This window comes from Haliotis asinina, chromosome 1 (assembly GCF_037392515.1).
Source record: "Haliotis asinina isolate JCU_RB_2024 chromosome 1, JCU_Hal_asi_v2, whole genome shotgun sequence".
Classification (NCBI taxonomy): domain Eukaryota; kingdom Metazoa; phylum Mollusca; class Gastropoda; order Lepetellida; family Haliotidae; genus Haliotis; species Haliotis asinina.
In genome coordinates this window covers 64,397,415-64,419,162 of record NC_090280.1, presented here as the reverse complement: position 1 = coordinate 64,419,162, position 21,748 = coordinate 64,397,415, and the positions used below count along the sequence as shown (strand labels likewise).

The 21,748-nt window shown below is 42.5% G+C and overlaps 1 protein-coding gene across 2 annotated transcripts; it reads left to right on the top strand.

Annotated features, from left to right (window-relative positions):
- Positions 1-1,419: 1,419 nt before the first annotated feature.
- LOC137295949 (peroxisomal sarcosine oxidase-like) lies at positions 1,420-21,419 on the top strand. 2 transcript variants are annotated; one of them, XM_067827549.1, is made up of 8 exons: positions 1,420-1,819; positions 7,065-7,213; positions 8,156-8,369; positions 9,342-9,524; positions 10,937-11,089; positions 14,121-14,270; positions 18,612-18,687; positions 20,725-21,419. In XM_067827549.1, exons 1-8 carry the CDS (start codon positions 1,712-1,714, stop codon positions 20,847-20,849), a joined length of 1,158 nt encoding a protein of 385 aa, XP_067683650.1. In that variant the 5' UTR covers positions 1,420-1,711; the 3' UTR covers positions 20,850-21,419. The 2 variants fall into 2 exon arrangements, with proteins under 2 accessions (XP_067683650.1, XP_067683658.1); XM_067827557.1 differs by lacking the exon at positions 10,937-11,089 and adding an exon at positions 12,762-12,902 and having other exon boundaries at positions 1,487-1,819.
- The last annotated feature ends 329 nt before the right edge of the window (positions 21,420-21,748 follow it).

Genomic DNA, 21,748 nt, shown 5'->3' with positions numbered 1-21,748 from the left:
ATTTGAGAAGACAGCATTCTCGACTTGTAATGTATTTCTATGAACATGCGGCGATATTTACACATGAAAATAAATTGTTGCAAAGATGATGCCACTTGCAGAAGGTAGATATGTTTTTTGCGTAACTAGTCAGCTCATGGACTTGCTCGCCGTATGGGATACCCTCGCTGCTCGGCAATATACATAGTGAATGGGGGAGTTTCCCTAAAGCCACTTTGAACAAATATGCCACGATGTGTCTGGCTGGTGTGGGAAGACAGTCCAAAGTAAACGTTTGGTCACCATGATGAAAGGCATCTTACACCCCCAAGGGGCGTCACTCTGTACGTAGGAATAAGGTGCCTCAGGATATATCAAGTCAGCAGGTGAGTTAAACAGTTTATTTGGTGTAGAATGCATCTAGCAACAATCCAGCAACATCAAGGCGAGGAACACAAAAAATGGGCTTCACACACTATACCAATATGGGGAATAGAACCAGGAATTCTGCGTGACGAGCGAAAGTTTTATCCAGCAGATTACAACACAACCATAAAACAGTTGAATACAATCCAAATATCAGCAGTGTGTTGGTATTCTGGAGGCAAGCAGGCGACGACGCAGACCTAAATCTACTATCATAATAAGGAACACATAATAAGGATTTTTAACACGTGGACTCTCACACTGATCAGATCCTGGGGCGATTAAGGGACGTAACTCTCAGGTTACTCTGTCTCACAGTCCCCGAAACGCATTTTTTTCACAACTGTCTATAGCCATTCTGCAATGCTAAGCCCAACATGAAGTCTTGATTTCCTCTGGTTCTGAATCTCCCATCTCACTGGAGTTCCTTTTTAATTAGGGGTAGGGTAGCCTCGTGGTTAAAGCGTTCGCTCGTTCGCTCGAAGACCCCTGTTCGTTCCCTAACAAGAGTAAAATTTGTGAAGCCCATTTCTGGTGTCCTACGCCGTGATATTGCTGGAATGTTGCTTCATGTGACGTAAAACAATTCTCCCTTCCTCCCTCCCTTTCAGTTATTCTGGAATATCTGATACTAACAAAACCCTATCTATTCAGACTAAGTTTAAATCGACTTGTACAATACTAGTTCGTGAGACCTTTCTCGTCATTAGCTATTCTAATACATTGTACAATGATTAATACAATAGTGAAATTAACTAATATCATACCACTTTTGGTAATAAAACAAAAGTGTCAGCTATTAATGATTCAAGTTAAGAATAGAATCACCGAACCTCGAAGTACGTAACACACAAGGCTGAAATTAAAAAGGCGAATGGTGATGCATCCATGCAGACAGTACATACGAATGGGATTAAATCCAGAAGTGCAGGTATACTTCAGCGTATGTAAGTGTAATTAGCCTGATGCAGCTGGGATGAATATAAATCTTCAAACAAATAAATTGTTCCATTCAATGCGTTTGCTCGTGGTTGTATCTGGGTGTCGTTTTCATTATCTGGCCGGACTGTGAGTTGATGCCAGATTATCTGGTTGATGTCAACAGAATCGGCGCTCGCCGCTCCAAACCGGAGTTTGGTTGTTGTGTAAACATGTCACAGCCTTTACTCGTGTGTAGACATTGTCGTCTGCTCCTGATGTGACCTACTTTTGGTGTCATTTAAGGGTCTGCTAGAGCAAGGATCACGCATATTCGGCGTTTGTTGTTCAGGTGTGAGACAAAGATAAGGATAGGTCGCCGTCCACGATGTCTGATGTAGTGTACGACGTTGTGGTTGTGGGAGCCGGGGTGGAGGGATCGGCGGCAGCCTACTACCTGGCCAAGAGGGGGAAAAAGACTCTGTTATTAGAACAGGTAAGTTCTATATGACTTTGTAATCGTTTACAAATAAATTAGCAAGTGTATTAGTGGCGATTTACGTAGCAAAATCTGATGGGAAAGTCGCTTTCATTATCGGTCTAGTCATGACAAGATGTGAGGTGAGGTGAAATGGGTTTTAACGTTGCACTTAAGAATATTTCGTTCATACGACAATGTGCGTGCGTGCGTGTGTGCAGCTGCTTGGTTTTATGGTGCTAGTTCACTGAGACACAGTTGAGCAAGAATACCCCATTCATACACGTTATATTGATTCCGACCCAGCAGTCCTTGTTGTACCCAACAAGTATCAGATTTTAATGTCTTTTTGGTATGTCCCGGCCGGTATCGAACACGGGTTAAACCTGGACTAGCCAACTACACATACACCCGCTTGCACGTGACATGAGCAAAATATTATTACACCCCATTTTACTTCACTCACCTCATCTGAACAAACATGCTAGCATAGACACACCAATGAACTCGCTTATCAATGTAAGACATACAGTTTTAGAGCCATCTGTAGTCAGCACTGTTTAAAATTGCAAAAATGGTCTTTTCATTACATTACAGTCAGTACATTCCTCCAGTCTCGAAACTACCTATATACTACTGATGAAAAATACTGCTGTGTGTATTACGTTACTGATTTATGACCTGACAGAATCATTACTCCGTCAATCAGATCACGTGACTTTAAAAGCCATCAGGATTTCAGAGAACGATCCCGTTTTGATATCAAGCAACGCCGCTTTTGTTTCTGCCAGAGTGAATATGATTTTACCTCGCATTTAGCAAAATTTCAGCAATATCACGGCACGGGACTCCAAGGACGGCTTTCATATTTTATACGAAGGCGTAAAAAAATCTTAATTTATCTTAATCTTAATGCAGTATATTAACCATCCCCCCAAAACATGAGTGTGACAACCTATTTATCATATAATAAATAAATAAATAAATAAATAAATAAATAAATAAATAAATAAATAAATAAATAAATAAATAAATAAATAAATAAATAAATAAATAAATAAATCCAGCCAAAACCCCAAACACGTAAAATAGACAAAAGCAAAACCAACAACTGCATCATGGAAATATTTTACGCCTTTAAATGTGATGAATGATGAGCGTTTCACATGCGCACTTTCATGTAATCATGTTCATTCTACGTTCAACCTCATCACCTAAAGTTCGTTATGCGTCTTAAGCGTGACGTCATGGTGGAGTAGTCTAGTGGTTAAAGCGTTCGCTCGTCAGTCAAAGGTTCAGTTCCCTACATGAACACGATTTGTGAAGCCCATTTGTGCTGTTCCTGGCTTTGATGTTGATGGAATGTTGTTACAAGCGGCGAGGAGCTGAAGTCACTCACTTACTCTTAGGCGTGCCAGATACTTGGGTTCGAATCCCTTTTTCTCTGAGTATATTTCTGTGTTTGCCAGACCATTCCCGAGGGTGTGTATTCAGGAGCTCTGAGGCCTACTTAAATGAGCTGACAAGTTGTCAAGCTGTTAAAATACTGATGATGAAACTCACGAAAGTTTCGTTAAACCGATATTACTCACTCAAGCAACTAGCAGTGTCGGGTGCAGTGGATAGCCTGGTAGGCAAAGCGTTCGCTCGCCACCCCGAAGACCCAGTTTCATTACCCACACGGATACACACTGCGAAGCCCTTTACTGATGTCACTCGCCGTGATGTAGAATATTGTAACAAACGGCATAAAACCATACTCAACATGGACTCTTGTTGAAACGGCGTAAAACCATACCCACTCACTCACTCACAACAGTAGCGAAATGTAAACAGATGGTATCGTGATTGCGATATCAGCGATTATGATATGGGTGATGCGTGGTGGGTAGTAGCTGCTCCAACTGCTTCTGCCAGGAACTGGACTAACCTGGCCACAACTGCCGATCTGACCCGATGCATGCGACAGTTTCCAGCTGAGATAACAACGCAGTTCAGTGTTTGTTTTTGTCGTTCGTAGGATCGGTGTTTATTCTGGAATACTTTACAAGTATACACAAAGAATCTGATTACGCACCCTTTGTATTTTTAGTGGTGTTTTTTCCGGCACACGGCGACCTATCATGTCCCAGATATGCGCCAAAGCATTCTCCACCACTCGCCCCTTTCCGTAACCCCCAAGAAGACGCTTTCCGTCTTGCCCCGGAATAACGGTCACGAATGAATCCAAAGGGTTAACATAGGGACCCATTCAATCGTGAGATATGTCAGGGGATGCTAAACTAAGTTGTATGTGTAAAGCAGCAGCTTGTTTAGTGTATGAGCGGAACTGATTCCTTAGTGAACATACCCAGGCACATGTGACCACTTTGACTGCTTCTCGTATTTCCATGGGGAGATGGGGTAGCCTAGTTGTTAAAACAGTTGTACATCAAACGTATCGATTCCCTACACTCATTCGCTTGCTCGCTCACTGACACATAACTGACATTTTATGAATATGAAACACAAAACAAAATGCACGTGTCACATTAATTAATGGTTTCACGATATAATTTTGAGATTTTTTTCAAATTCTTATTATGTTAACGGGCCAAAAACTTTTCAGAATGTATAAATTCATGCAAGAGACGCATGCATGTATTTTTAATATTTCAGCAACAACATGCTGTTGCCGTCAGATAAAGTGGGGTAAAAAAAAACAAACTATGAATAATTCTAAACTTATCACAAAAGAAATCACTCAAGTGGTACCTTCACAATGACCGGTTTATCTTCACTGTGCAGGCAGCCTGTAGAGGGTTAGGATAAATGATGTTGTTATAAGGACAGGGGCCGTCTCATGTATTAAACTTATGGCCAAGGGAGAGATTCCAAGCTGATAGATTATCCAACTGATATCATCTCACCAATTATCAATGTTCCAAGAAGGTCCCTGAATAAAACTTATGGTGTTAACAGCTATGTGTAAGATGAATATTCACCCTCTTTCATCACCAGCAGTAACGACACATCACTGATGAAATCCACCGTCGGAACTCTCTACCTGCAAACGCTGAGCAAACTTCGATAGAATTTGCTGAGTCCATGTCACATTTAGTTGGACTTTCGTTTATTGTTTTTCAGTGCCAGCATAAAATGTAATTCATGCAGTGCCATAAGTCCAAAACTTTGACGTTTCGTTTGAATTAGAATACATATAGTTGATATAAATTATATATTTTGTAAAATAAGCACTATTGTACGTATATGTTCCTGTACTGAAATAGTATACAGATTGTGTCACAGGTTTATACTGACACGGCCCCCCGGTAATCCATTTGTTCTTGTATCTGGCATGCCTCATTGCGCCAGTAGTTATGAACAAAACGTACCTGCAATATGACAGGACTCCCAATGGCTGGCATATCGATTGTGCACAGCCTGTGTACGAAATATTTATCATCATTTTCGAGCTTAAACAGCGAACAAACTGTTTTTTGTTGGATATGTTTTGACACGAGTCTCACTGTAAAAGAAGCACATCCTTCACTCCACCATTACGAACATTTCGTAGTTAAATATCCCGATGAATAAAACAATGATCCATTTTTTTTTCTTGTCAGGCGTAACCAGTCTCATTTACTCATGTAATTTACGCCTAAATTGTGTGTACATAATTTGTTGTCTTCTCTTATACCACCAATGGTAGTGGAATGAGAACAAAAAGAATTGAATTGAGAATTGATAACAACAGGCTTGATATGTAATCAGTGTGACAAAAACATTTTTGTCATTACAACCTTTACTCGGCTTCTTCTTTCAAGGAAAGGGTCCGTGGGATAGCCTAGTGGTTAAAGCGTTCACTCCTCAGGTTGAAGAACCGGGTTGATTCTCCACATGAGTACGATGTGTGAAGCCCATTTCTGATGCCACCCTCTGTGATATTACTGGCCTATTGATAAAAGCTGCGTAAAACTAAACTCACTCTTCAACGAAAACATTTATGTGTTTGGGCCAAATATATCCTGTCTTTAATAATTGGCTCCCTGAAACCACCCCCACCATAACCTCAATACCCAAATATTACGTGATCTAAGATGTGATCATGCACTGGTGCAAACCCACAACCAAACAACCTTTTTAACACATCTAAGGTTGTTACTGAGCAACTTGTTTGTTTAGATGCTATTATCTATACTGTCTCGACATGTCAAACCTATAAACGCGTTCCTACGTAGTACGTTAATCTTTGTAGGTTATCCATAAGTAATTATACGTTATCAGCTTTGAACGTGTTTATCTAAGTTGTTTAAAAACATCTGTTAACAAGATACATTTTCCAAAGGTTGAAAACATCAATTCGCTGTCCTACAAAAACAATGTCCACAAATTCGGTGTTCTTGAAATAAAACTATTCTCAACGAATACTGAATGTTCGCCAATACAATCTATACCACATCAGTATCGAATACACAATATCATGTAAAAATCGATACAAGTATTGAGGTTTTTGGAAAAGAGTTTAGCAATGCTTTAGCGACACACTTTAAACTCTGTAAATAATCGAGTCTGGACCAAAATATCCAGTGGTCAACAGCATGAGCATCAATCTACTTAACTGGCATACGATGCCATGTGTCAACCAAGCCAGCGACCACCCGATCTCGTTAGTCGCCACTTGCGACAAGCGTGGGTTGCAGAAGACTTTGCCTCACCCGGACTTTCTCTGTTCTGTAATTTTAATAGAATTAACGAAACATCTTTTCAAGAAATTATGATGTTTCAAAGTTAGTTTTTTAAGATTACTTGCAAACAAGGATAAGTTGAGCACCAACCTGACAATTGACCCGTATTAGCATGTATGAGTGCCGCCCACTGGCGCTTGCCAATGTGAACCAAGGGGCCTTGAGTTGTGAGCGCTTGTTATACCGAACATACGAGAGTCTTATGAGCAAGGCTTGTGAAGCAGTTCATCGTCATGTACTGCCCGTGCATTAGCCTAAATCTGGTCTACCTTTCACACACCAAATGGGTTTGTTCATTGCCGTGCACCGCCTACTTTTCGTAAACGAGTTCAACTTATCCTATGATGTTGTAGAGGAAGTCAGAGACAAGGAATATGTGACGTTAAGTGGTAAAGTTACACAGTTAAATATGCGTAATGATATGTTGTGAATCCGGTATGAGATTAACATACACGTCGTGGGACTGTGGAACTGCAGCATTAGACTTGTGTCCTATGAAAGTGTAGACACACTACAGACGACGGTCCATGTTTCAGTTCCCCCTTCCTCACAGTCGGGGCAGTTCCCACGGCCAGTCCCGCATCACCCGCAAGGCCTATCAGCAGGACTTCTACACAGAGATGATGCACGAAGCCACCGATGTCTGGCGGCAGCTCGAGAAGGAAGCCGGGTGGGAGGTGTTCAGGTGAGCAGAGGAGTCAGGTGGGATGTGTTCAGGTGAAGAGAGAGGCCGGGGGTGGGGGTGGGGGATGGGCTGGGGGAGGTGTTCAGGTGAGAAAAGTGAGGGGGTGGGTGGTGACTCATGCGAGTTTCTAAGACTTTTGTCCTGCACCACGACGAAGCACAGGCAAGTGAGTTTCAGTCTCAGTCTCAGTGACAGATGAATTGCCGACGATAAATGTTTGTAAAGATAATTTAACGTGAAGACGATATATACATATGATCTTGATGGCGTGAATGCCCTCATAATCGCCCGCTTTTCCATGCGTTCGCTCGTCGGGTCGAAGGTCCGTGTTCGATTCCCCTCATGGGTACAATATGCGGAGCCCATTTCTGGTGTACCCGTGGTTTTGCTGGAATATTGTTAAAAGCGGCCTTACACCATACTCACTCACTCACTCACTCACTCACTGCATTGGTGATTCGGGACCTCCTTGTAAGCCAACCATCTTGGTTTTTATATGACGTTGGCAAAACACTACTGTCATGTCATGTTGCAGTTGGTTGCCACCTCCCCATGTTTTGTGACCATACAACGATTCCTACATTCAATTTTCTTATTCTGGCAGGTTTTGTCAATGGTATATACATCTTGTTTGGTGAGTGAGTGAGTGAGTGAGTGAATGAGTTACGTTTTATGCCATGAGGACACCAGATATGGGGTTACAAACATTGTACCCATGTGGGGATGCGAAGCAAGATGTTCGGTGTGACGAACGAGTGAGTGAGTATGGTTTTACGCCGCTTATAGCAATTTTCTTCACACATAGTACCCATGTCGCATTTTCGAAATCTTGTAAATCCAATATTCCCTACTTCTGTGAATGGTATATAGCAAATGGGAAACCTGCTGTTATAACACAGTCTCCAGTCGCTCTCATTCAAACATTCTTTCCTTGTGTCCCAGTCAAACTGGATTCATTGCCATCGGAAAGTACAAAGGGAATTATCTGGATAACAACGCCAGTTCCCTCCAACGTAACAACGCTCGGTTTGAGTATTTGGCCCCGCAAGACTTCCGACGACGCTACCCGATGCTCAGATACCCGGATGACTACAGCTGCGTGGCGGATCCAGAGGGTGGAATCTTGCGAGCAGACAAAGCGCTTTTGGCATACCAGGTATGTAACAATCAAACGACTAGACCTCTCAAATGTCTCGTGATCCACGTTTCATGAACGCGGCCGAGTGTTTCGCTGCTTTGAACACATTCGTGAACATTCGTGAACAACTCGTGTTACTAGAAATAGTAACACATGGTACGTTAAAGACAGAAAGGTGAAATAAGGATTGTTTTCAAATTGTTTCAACCCCACAGCAGTCTTCTTACACCATGCCGTAACATGTTTCTTTTTCCGACTACTTACTTACCACCGCCTTGTAGCACGGATATTGCGGAGTGTGGCGTTAAACAACAAACAACAAACAAGCACTGGGCCTCCAACAAAACTGAAAGTCTGACATTGCATTTTATCGTACCTCACGCACAATTGTCGCTTTCTGATTGGCTAAGCGCTCTTCCATTTTTTTCTATGTACGCCGCTCAGAATGACTAACTCATTTGGTTCTCCATTGCCGTTATACTTTATCTCGTATAACACTTAATCACTTATCGATGGAAGGGAGATTACTCTAAATCGGTTTGTCTTGAAGTCTGTAAATTTAGCGATGGCTACGAAAGGTTTTGTACACGTGCTTTAAACATTTCAAGCTTAAAAATGAGATCTCCGGTAAGATAAATATGGAGTTCACTGGTCACTCGGGCCCAATGGACAGATGTACCCTCGATGTTTGTTTATGTTTCCCTCAGCCTTCGGCCTTTGGGCTTAACCCATGTTCCCTTCGTGACTAGTGAACAACTTGAAATGTATTCATACAACATAATGCCTTTGGAATAATTGAGTTTAGACAAAAGTGACAGTGACTGAAAACATAAGCATCGGTCTATGCCTTCAGAACTCAGGAACTCTTAATCAGTACCTGAACACATCCAAATAAATCGAAAGGATGCTAAGGTACCAGATCTACCCCGGGACCCTACAATGATGCTGGCATAGGTAAATTTTTTGGAGATGCTGATATTTCTTCCTCAGGCGATGTTCCAAAAATATGGCGGGCGGCTTATCGATGGTGCCAAAGTAACCAACATCAGACGTGGTAACATTGTTACCTTGGAAACCCCTAACGCCAGTTACCGGGGTAGAAGCGTGATCATATGTCCGGGACCCTGGGCATCCCATATACTTCGTCCACTAGGGGTCAAGCTACCACTAAAGGTAAGGGAGCACGTTTTCAGTAAACAACCTCAGACCTTCTACCCCGATTTTTTCCTCATGTCCATATAAGGACTTTTATTATCGAAAAACAGACTGGCAAAAATACGAATGTATCCATGTACCCTTTGTGTTTAATGAAAGTGCACGGGACCTGAGCAAATATTTCGAGTTATGCAAAGTTTGACAAAACCGCAAAGAAATACTGAAGTTCAGTTCGTCAAAGCACGACACAGTGGTCACTGACACTATTAATTTCTATGTGAAGAACTTTCTATGTTATTCGTGAGACACAATGTACATCACGTAACCAGACTTTGGAAAGAGGTAATTTTATTATGAAACCAGATCCGGGTTAGAATTGGGCTTCAGTAGCCCATGCTTTGCGTAAGAGGCGACTAACGGGATCAGATGGCCAGGTTCGCTGACTTGGTTGACAAAAAGCCATCGCATCCCAGTTTTATAGATAAATGCTGTTGATCACTGGAATGTCTGGTCCAGAGGCTATTATTTACAGGTCGCCTCCATATAGCTGTAATATTGCCGACATTCGGCATAAGACCTACTTCATTCATTCTAATGTTCGGAAAACAGGTCGTCCGGATTATAGAGATCCGTGTTAGCAGAGCTTCACTGGTGAAATGGTTGTCTCATTTTCATCCGCATAATTGTTTGTGTGACCCTTTTCTGTAGGTACTAACATTCCCCATTCCTCAAATCCCTCTGTTTGGCTTGCATGCTTGTCTCCATGTACCATCTCTATCAAATTTCATGGTATGTTGGTCTTTGCACTAGGAGATTCGCAGATCATTTCTGAGCCTCACATAGAAGGATTGCCAAACAAATGAACTCAACCCAGGAAGCCTTGCCATATCAACGACACCAGAAGTTATATAGAGAATCAGTGTATTTGTGTGAAGCTTTTCTATGACAGGTTGCGAACATTTATACTGAGCAGCATTTGAAACGCAGCTCTGTTTTTGTCAGGTCTTTAAATAGAAGTCATCAACATGAACGCTTACTTTTATGAGATTACATTTTTTTAAACTTGCGGTTCTTATGTGTTCAGCATACATCGCCCCTCATATAACCACAACGTTATGTCTTGAAGTTCTATTTTCTGTTTTGAACTACAGGAGCGTCCCCTGGAGTCACGAAACTGCGTCAATGTATGATGTCACTTATGACGCTGTGTACTCGCGCGTGGAGCTTTAAACGATTCTTTGGTCTACCATAAAGTTTCGTCACACATTGTACACACGCTTGTGTGGTGTGTACATGCGCGTGTGCGTGTGTGCTGGGTCGGAATACATTCGTTCATTAGTGTTTGTTTTATTAGTGACACCGTGCCTTTAAGCACCATAAGGAAGTAATTGTGAACTGCCCCCACAATGTTTTGTATATTGTAATTACAGACGATGCGGATAACAGTGATGTATTGGAAAGAGCGAGATAACGATAGGCACACCCCCAGTAAACTTCACCCGTTTTACGACCACGGCGTACGTGGTTGTCGTGGACACGACGTGTACGGTTTTCCAAGCGAGGAGTACCCTGGGCATGTGAAGGTATTGTCCTGGGTGGGGCCCACTTGTATTAGTTCTCGACAAACATTTGGCATGAAGGACATGACCAAATCATATCAAACGCAACCTAAGATTGATAACTAGGTGATACCTGGCCCAAACATAAGGGACATAACTTGGTCACACCTGACTCGACAATAAGGGATATAACTCGGTCACATATTACACGACAATTAGGGACATAACTGCGTAGAAATGTGTGACTCTTGTCATGGATATCGCACTGGTAGCGTAACGTACCAAGAAGATCCGACTGGACCCGACTGGACCCGAGTAGACCCGAGTGAACTGATTGATTTGGTTCAAGTGAAGTTGATGTTCTGGCTATTGTGGACTGACACCCAAACTAGTGACGACCAAAAGAACTTATCTCAGAATGTGCCACAGAATACCCCATCGCTCTGTAAATCCAGTCTTTCAGGCTCTTAAAATTTCTAATCCGGAATTGATTTTCACTGATTTCTCGTACAGTACACAGACTATCAGACCCTGGTGTTACTAAAAGATGTTTCAAACTTGGAAATGTTTCTATCTTGCTCCCATGGGTTGTCGGGCCGAATTATGCACATACGCGTATTTCACGAATTTTATCTGCTAACGTGAAATCGAGCTAGCTTGAGATGACACATAATTATTAATCGGTTGCAGCCAAATTTCACTTTTTTTTGTCAAGAAGATGGGCGATGTCTTCAGCTTCAGCATCTGTGGTGACCACCATGAGCTTTTAACCATTCACGTTGCCAATTTCAGATTCCAGAATCGAACGTTACTGGACCACCACTGGACCCGTCGATCTCAATGATTACGTTAGTGACGGTCACCTTGAATGAGCTTCACACATTGCACCCATGCAGGGAATCGAACCCGAGTCTTCGGCATGACGAACGAACACTTACTCCCTGGGCTACCCCATCGTCCCTCAGAATAACAGAGTGTAGGAGCATTCATGTAGTGGCTGATTATGTTACTTAACGAAAACCTATTTCAGATATAACCCCCTGTTTACAGGGAACTGTTTGTGCTCTATATACTTCACTTCAGATTGTCATGCATGCTCGCATGTTTTCCCACTCACTTACTAATGCATTCTTCTCTTCACTATCTTCACTTCTCTTCACTATCTAACTCAAACTAATTGTGCAATCCCACTCTCTCACTCACTCACTCTCTCACAATATTTGTTGCGCTCTGCTTATCGTTTTAAAGAAAGTTCTGTTGGACACTTGAAGATCCTGGGTAGAAATGATCTTCAGGAACCCATACCTGTCGTAAGGCGCGGCTACCGGAATCGAGTGGTCAGGTTTGCTGGCTAGGGTGCTGTTGTACAAAACAGCATAAGCACAACTCCAGTCATAAGTCTACGTCGGCTATGGGAGTTACGATCGATTTGTACACCGGTAGCCAAGGTCCCGTTCCTCGAAGTGATCGAACCGATAAGCTCGTTCAATCGTAGCTCTCATAGTTTAACATGGACTTACGACTGTCGTAACGCTGCGATCGCTTCTAGGAACGGAACCCTGGTTTGACACATGTCATCATACCCCAGTTGCCTAGATCGAGGCCTATGGTATCACTCATTTGACTGTCATGTCCGGAGTCGAATATGTACATATAGGTGAAACAAAGAACCAAAACAGATGAGATTGCATTGCAGATTGTGCGAATCAGTGTTTGTTATTGGCGAGAGCGGCAACCGGGGGGCCATGGCCCTTCTGCCTTACAACCCTTCAGTGCTAAAGGTTTTACCTGGGGCATCTATGGTATCCCTTGTTTTGAGTACCCAGGTCAAGTGAAGGTAAGATCCACGTCTTATCGAGTACCCGGGTCAAGTGAAGGTAAGATCCCCGTCTTATCGAGTACCCGGGTCAAGTGAAGGTAAGATCCCTGTCTTATTGAGTACCCGGGTCGAGTGAAGGTAAGATCCCCGTGTTATTGAGTACCCGGGTCAAGTGAAGGTAAGATCCCTGTCTTATTGAGTACCCGGGTCGAGTGAAGGTAAGATCCCCGTGTTATTGAGTACCCAGGTCAAGTGAAGGTAAGATCCCCGTCTTATTGAGTACCCAGGTCAAGTGAAGGTAAGATCCCTGTCTTATTGAGTACCCGGGTCGAGTGAAGGTAAGATCCCCGTGTTATTGAGTACCCAGGTCAAGTGAAGGTAAGATCCCCGTCTTATTGAGTACCCGGGTGAAGTGAAGGTAAGATCCCCGTCTTATTAAGTACCCGGGTCAAGTGAAGGTAAGATCCCCGTGTTATTGAGTACCCAGGTCAAGTGAAGGTAAGATCCCCGTCTTATTGAGTACCCGGGTGAAGCGAAGGTAAGATCCCCGTCTTATTGAGTACCCGGGTGAAGTGAAGGTAAGATCCCCGTCTTATTGAGTACCCGGGTGAAGTGAAGGTAAGATCCACGTCTTATTGAGTACCCGGGTGAAGTGAAGGTAAGATCCACGTCTTAATAAGGTATCCAGATGATAGTCTGTTTACTGTGGGGCAACAACATACGGCCACCACAACGGTCATACACACGAGATCAAGTGTTCACTGTTTTTCACCAGTGTCTTTGACTGAGAACATTTTGGGTAATCTGTTTTGACCTGCATTATGTATTTTGATGTAAATCACATCAACGTTTCATTGATAAGTTTCCAATGGTAAGCATCAGCCTGTCTGTATTTGCTAATACGACATCACTGTGACACATTATTGACAGAACTGACCATTCTCGACCACCGAGTGTATTAGATCACCATTCTATTGCCGTAAATGTCCAGAAGCCTTTCGTCACAATGACGTAATACCTGGCACCATTGCCACCAACTATCTCCATATCTAGCGTAGCACAAAACTTCTCTCGCTCATGCGCGTAATTTGATTGGGAAGTTAGTGTAACCTCAGATACGTCCAGTCATGTTCAAAACCCTGTAGAGAGTGGCATGGGCTGAGATTATGTTTTACAATATGATTGAGCTCAAACGGAGGATGGAGCTTGTCTGTCTACAGCGTTTTATCACTGTAGATCTGTCTTCACTATGGTCCAGAAATAGACGCGGAGTTCCGTGACCAAGCAGACGACAAATGGGCGATCGACCTGATGAAGGAATATGTCCGAGAGCACTTCCCTGGCCTCGAACCTTCACCTTCCATTGTCGAAACGTGTATATATACCGTAAGTAATGTTTACGTGTCGTAACCTACTTATACACCGTAAGTAATGCTGACATGTTGTAAGCTACCTATATACCGTAAGTAATGTTTACGTGTCGTAACCTACTTATACACCGTAAGTAATGTTTACGTGTCGTAACCTACTTGTACATCGTAAGTAATGTTTACGTGTCGTAAGGTACATGCACACCATACATATATTTACGTGTTGTAATCTACGTAATGTTTTTTACGTGATGTAACCTCCATCTGTACCGTGAATAATGTTGACGTGGTGATCATTACTATTGTTATCTTTTATTTGAATCATTTCTCTTTTACCATTAACATCCATGAGGATCACACCTGACCACCGTGCATGAACACGTCTCATCTTCCATTAATTGAGAGACACCCCCCAGTGTCTGCATCAATGTTCACAATCCTATTCAAATCACAGTTCCATGACCTGAGTACTCATATGTGGAAAATCAACCTTTTTCTTTACGGAAAAGAACCTGCCATGCATATTTAGGAAACGTCCCCGATTCCATGAAAATGTGGAAAGTTCTTACATACGAGGGAATGTCAATAAGTTTTGAGCCTTGAGAATTTTTCATACCCAGGTGTCACAGCCTATGGTACGACATTGAACCTTGGGGTGTAGCTGATGTGATATATAAGTTTTGGTATCCTACTCTCAGAAGTTATTGAACAGCTCACACTGACAGAAAGAGACACCCCCACGGCAGTGAAAATGAATAAAATTGAGTATAGAGCAGTAATTAAGTTTTTAGTTCTTGAAGGAAACTCGGCGAAGAACATTGAAGAAAGGCTTTCAGCAGTTTATGGGATGTCTTCCCCTTCATCTGCTACCATCAAACGATGGGTCAATGAATTTAAGCATGGTAGAGAGTGTCTTGAAGATGACCCCCGTCCAGGTCGCCCAACAACAAGCACTAGTCAGGAAAACATTGACAGAGTGCATAGACTTGTGCTGGAAAATCGTCGATCACACTCCACGAGTTAGAGGAGACCACAGGCATTTCACACGGATCCATCGAGACAATTCTTCATGGACATCTCGTCATGTCTAAGGTGTGCGCAAGATGGGTGCCAAGAATGCTTACAGATGAAATGAAGCAAACAAAGGTCTCCATAGGGAACTCCATGCTAACCAGATACAACAAGAATCCAGAATTTCACTTTAGGCTAGTAACCTGTGATGAAACCTGGATCCACCACTATGATCCTGAGAGCAAACAAGAATCCATGGAATGGAAACATGTCACTTCTCCCTGGACCAAAAAGTTCAAAGCCTCCAGATCAGTGCAGAAGGTAATGGCGACAGTCTTCTGGGATAGCAAAGGCGTCATCCACATACATTACTACCAAAAGGAAGAACAATAAATGGGGAATATTACGCTAACTTGTTGAGGCAAGTGCGACAGTCAATCAAGGAGAAGCGCCGGGGCAAGATCAGACGTGGTATTCTTCTACATCTAGACAATGCTCCAGTACACACCTCTCGCGTTGCAGCCGCTGCTGTCCAGGAATACGGGTACGAAATCTTGCCACATCCCCCCTACTCTCCAGACCTGGCATCAAGTGATTGTCGTAGATTTCAGGATGATAATGAGCTTATTGCTGCTACTGAGGCTTGGTTTGAGGACCAAAACGGCGCCTTCTACAGAGATGGCATCAGCGACTGGCAGAACAGATGGAACAAGTGTCTTGACTCACAAGGGGACTATGTTGAAAAGTAAATGTGGTTCATACCAATATTTTGTGTTTTTCTATGCAAGGCTCAAAACTTATTGACATCCCCGCGTACAGCAGATCATCAGTTAGCAAATCAGCCTTTTTAAACCCTGTCCATTTAGTAACAAAAGCGACAAAACCATTTCCATCATAATAATAGATTCTGTCTCTTCATTGTATTGATCTCCCTGAGCGACTACTTGATTTAGTCAAGTCTTCAAAATGAGTATCTGGTCGACTCAACTTAGACCCGTGATGGTCCGGGGTAGAATAGGCCTTCAGCAACCCATGCTTGCTCTAAAAGGCGACTCAGCTTGTCGTAAGAGGCGATTAATGGGATCGGTTGGTCAGGCTTGGTTGACGCATGTCATCTGTACCCAACTGCACAGATCGATGTTCATGCTGTTGATCACTGGATTGTCTGGTTTGGTTTACAGACCGTCGCCATATACCTGGAATATTGCTGAGTGCGACATAAAACTAAACTCACTCACTCACTCAAGACTTAACTTAAAGATATGCTAGCAAGGGCAGGTGCAGGAATCTATTCCAATCAGAAGCGGAATATTCTAGAGAGGCTCCTTCAGTCCTCTGCTATTTTGTCTTTAAATTTTTAAGCTTTCTGCTCAATAAGGAGGAGTGGTACCATCCCGGACCTCCTCAGCACAGTGGCCTGACTTTTGGACTTGACAAATGTAATACGTATACTCTTCATTTGAAACGTGTCAGTGTAACTACTGATGGATCGGGCAAGTTACAAGTTACGGGAATATTGACTTAAAGGTCACATGCAACAGAAAAAAATAAATAAATAAAAAAATAAAAAATAATTAAAAAACAGTTATCACTTACTCGCGATATGTCAAATGCAATGCTGATTATGGAAAAAACAAATAAACAAACTTATAATCGTATAATCGCAAATAAAAATTGCAATATTTTGCACTTGGGTTTACCTCAAGAGTAGCGAAGCCTTTTCATTGGCCACTGGTTCATTTGCGGATATGCTTAGCCAGCTCTTTATGCCTTATACGCCCGATAGGTCTTAATTTCAAATCGCAGAATCTGATATCACAATCAACATGTTCCTTTTTTATGTAACCAGTAGATTTTCTACTTGTTTGTGTAGACAACCAAAACTGGACAAGAGCTTACGACCCCCATTCTCTCCCCATAGTAGTTACTTGTCATATCTTCCTACGTAACCTCTGTTCTAATACGACCCTTGCATGGTGCGAGTATTCAATACTCGTGATTGGAGGCAATCAGATTTAGTAGTGCAATGTTACAACCACTTGGATCGAAGGGCCATGGAGCCCTACCATGTGGAATCACTTTGGAAACTACGGTCATCGGACGAATAACCACCTCGAATGATTTCACCACAAGATCAACAGAGTCGCAGCAAAGAAACACCCAAACATCTACGAGGTTGTTGGTCTTCTGAAACGAGAGCAGTCAGTCACCGAGGTCAAGGTGCAGCAGCTCCAAGGTCACTGGAGTGAACCACCACGCAAGAAGAAATATCGCACAATCGACGCACGACTACGATTCCCCAAGCAAGACCTCATCAGCCAAACATTGAGTGAGATTGACCACACGGATCACGTATCTGAACTTTTAAAGCTTGGCTAAATGTATGTGTATTTAGTGACTCTGATTCTGACAGCGATTCTGAAGTGACTTTGGTCCAGTGACCTTTTAATTATAGTTTCAGTGACATCTGAGTAGTATCACAGTTCAAACTTTAGTGCTTGGAACTACTAGATTTATTAAGTCTACCTAGAAAAAAACTTGTAAAATGACAGATTAATAGTGCTTGTAAATCAGATTTTGTTATTGTTATCTGTATATGTCGTCCTATGTCCTATGTTGAATAATGTGTCCACATATGTCCTATGTTGAATAATGTGTCCACATTAGTGTCCGCTTTATGGTAGCCTTAGCATTTTTCTTGCGTCCCTTAACGTACACACTTTAAGATCACTCAGCTATGTCAAGTCCCCCTAAGTAGATGCCAGTATTTTCGGTCTCTCCCACTAAATAGACACTATTTTCAAAGAAGGAAATTACGTTTGTCTACTTCCGGCCATGAACCCCTTAAACAGTTAATCTGAACCTGTGTGCATTGACACAATCGTGAGTAAGTGATTAGGGTTTAACGAATGGCTTTAGCAATATTTCAACAATATTACCCTACTGGACTCCAGAAATGGGCATTGTACCAATGCGGGGAATGGAACCCGAGATTTGGCGTTAATCACGAGGCTACCCTACTGTTCGCGCCTGTATAGACATGCGTTTTCATTCATCACTGAGATTTCGTCTGAAATTAAACGGACACGCTTCAATAACCTGACTTATCGTCCACGACTGTCCTCAAAGACATGCAAGTATTAAAACCGTATATAAATACGTTGATACGACTAGGGTGTTCTCACTCCGGTCGATTCATCCAGTAGTCACTTCAGGCTGAACAATGAGCACTGGTTTCAGGGGACTACTGTACAACAAGCCTGGGCTGTTTTAGCCTGGCGTACATATATTTTCTGTATGTACTGATTATAGAGACGTTTTAATGTGTCGTTGATGTTTGCCTCAGAACACTCCTGATGAACACCCTGTCCTGGACTACATACCCGGCAGTCGCAACATCGTCATAGGTGTCGGCTTCTCTGGTGAGTGAGTGAGTGAGTGAGTGAATGAGTCATGCCGCAAGATTAGATTAGAGTGTGTTTAGGAGTTAAATGTGTCTACAATGAGAATAGATCGCCGGTTAATGATATTATGTGTGTCTTTGTTTCTGCAGGTGATGGGTTATGTTAGCATATCCTCTCTGTGGAGGTCATGGGCAATATACACATGTACGTGCATATCCTCTCTGCGGATTTCATGGGCAATATACACATGTACGTGCCTATCCTCTCTGCGGATTTCATGGGCAATATACACATGTACGTGCCTATCCTCTCTGCGGATTTCATGGGCAATATACACATATACGTGCCTGTCTTTTCTGCGGATTTCATGGGCAATATACACATGTACGTGCATATTCTCTCTGCGGATTTCATGGGCAATATACACATATACGTGCCTGTCTTTTCTGCGGATTTCATGGGCAATATGCACATGTACGTGCATATCCTCTCTGCGGATTTCATGGGCAATATACACATATACGTGCCTGTCTTTTCTGCGGATTTCATGGGCAATATACACATGTACGTGCATATCCTCTCTGCAGATTTCATGGGCAATATACACATATACGTGCCTGTCTTTTTCTGCGGATTTCATGGGCAATATACACATGTACGTGCATATCCTCTCTGCGGATTTCATGGGCAATATACACATATACGTGCCTGTCTTTTCTGCGGATTTCATGGGCAATATACACATATACGTGCCTGTCTTTTCTGCGGATTTCATGGGCAATATACACATATACGTGCATATCCTCTCTGCGGATTTCATGGGCAATATACACATATACGTGCCTGTCTTTTCTGCGGATTTCATGGGCAATATACACATGTACGTGCATATCCTCTCTGCGGATTTCATGGGCAATATACACATATACGTGCCTGTCTTTTCTGCGGATTTCATGGGCAATATACACATGTACGTGCATATCCTCTCTGCAGATTTCATGGGCAATATACACATATACGTGCCTGTCTTTTTCTGCGGATTTCATGGGCAATATACACATGTACGTGCATATTCTCTCTGCGGATTTCATGGGCAATATACACATGTACGTGCATATTCTCTCTGCGGATTTCATGGGCAATATACACATATACGTGCCTGTCTTTTCTGCGGATTTCATGGGCAATATGCACATGTACGTGCATATCCTCTCTGCGGATTTCATGGGCAATATACACATATACGTGCCTGTCTTTTTCTGCGGATTTCATGGGCAATATACACATGTACGTGCATATTCTCTCTGCGGATTTCATGGGCAATATACACATGTACGTGCATATCCTCTCTGGGGAGGTCATGGGCAACATACACTGTACGAACATATCCTCTCTGCGGAGGTCATGGGCAATATACACATGTACGTGCATATCCTCTCTACGGAGGTCATGGGCAACATACACTGTACGAACATATCCTCTCTACGGAGGTCATGGGCAACATACACTGTACGAACATATCCTCTCTGGGGAGGTCATGGGCAATATACACATATACGTGCATATCCTCTCTACGGAGGTCATGGGCAACATACACTGTACGAACATATCCTCTCTACGGAGGTCATGGGCAACATACACTGTACGAACATATCCTCTCTACGGAGGTCATGGGCAACATACACTGTACGAACATATCCTCTCTACGGAGGTCATGGGCAACATACACTGTACGAACATATCCTCTCTACGGAGGTCATGGGCAACATACACTGTACGAACATATCCTCTCTACGGAGGTCATGGGCAACATACACTGTACGAGCATATCCTCTCTTCGGAGGTCATGAACAGCATATAAATGTACGTGCATATCAAATCTGAGGAGGTCAAATGTTGCGTGATAAACGCTTAGATCCTCTCTGTGGAGGTCAGCGGTTACATGAGTTATAAACGTTTATGTACTCTTTTGTCATGGGTTATCAATAATGTATAATTATCCTTTCCATGAGCACATGGACTATATTGTTACATGTGTATATCGTTTCACCGCAGGTCACGGGTTCAAGCTGTCCCCTGTAGTGGGCAAAGTTCTGGGTCAGCTGGCGTGTGGGGAGAAGCCCTCTTACGGCCTTAACCCCTTCAGGATAGACAGGTTTCCACTACAGGCCAGCCTCTGATGGGACAGCCCGACACAGAATTGCATCGTGTGTATGTGTTCAGTGACCGTGACAGTGGTGTCAAAGACTGTAGAAAAATGGATAGATATTTATATTACGTATTACACGGAGAAACATTCCTATAAATGGGCAAACCCGACCTGTCATTTCTTTAATCAATTTGATGAAGATCATGGGTATGGTTTCTGAACTTTATTGGTAGGCCGAGTGAATGGTTTCTCTGAAGATGATTGGTAGGCCAGAATATGATTTCAGAACTTTAATGGTAGGCCGAACCAACTGACCCCCTGACGATTATTGGTAGGCCAGAATAATTTGTAACCCGGACCTGACTTGATGAAGATCCTTGACGGATCAGACATCTGAGTATCATGTGTACCAAGGTAGTATTTCTTAACTTTTAACGTTTGGTAGGCCGACCCTAATTGTCTCTCAGAAAATCATTGAATGTTGTAGGCCAGAGTTAGTTTCCGAATATCATTGATAGACTTGATACTCTGAACACCATTATGTTCATATATATATATATATTGATTGTTTGATTATTAAAATATGATTATTATGAGCAAACATGTTTTTAGTTTAAATATCTACGGATAATTACACGGAGGATGGAAGCAAATTGCCACACTCGTATACGACAAATATGATGAATTAATGGTTATTAATGTCAAACGTTTTAATTCACCATATTTGTGATCTGAGAATGATCATTTCACGATTTGTTTATGTTTCAGGGATTGATTTCTTTTCTTTTTGTGTGTGTGTGTGTGTGTGTGTGTGTGTGTGTGTGTGTGTGTTTTACGAAGAAGGATTTCAGAACGAATTTGTGAATTTCTTCAATGGTCTTTCATGTTTAAAAACATGTTTGGGTGTTTGGGAAATATTTTGAACTATGC

Bases quoted from the DNA above. Each gene is read 5' to 3' on its own strand.
- LOC137295949 (XM_067827549.1), top strand. From the start codon at position 1,712: ATGTCTGATGTAGTGTACGACGTTGTGGTTGTGGGAGCCGGGGTGGAG. The intron at 11,090-14,120 runs GTATTGTCCTGG...TTATCACTGTAG, and splicing joins AGTACCCTGGGCATGTGAAG to ATCTGTCTTCACTATGGTCC. The intron at 18,688-20,724 runs GTGAGTGAGTGA...GTTTCACCGCAG, and splicing joins CATAGGTGTCGGCTTCTCTG to GTCACGGGTTCAAGCTGTCC.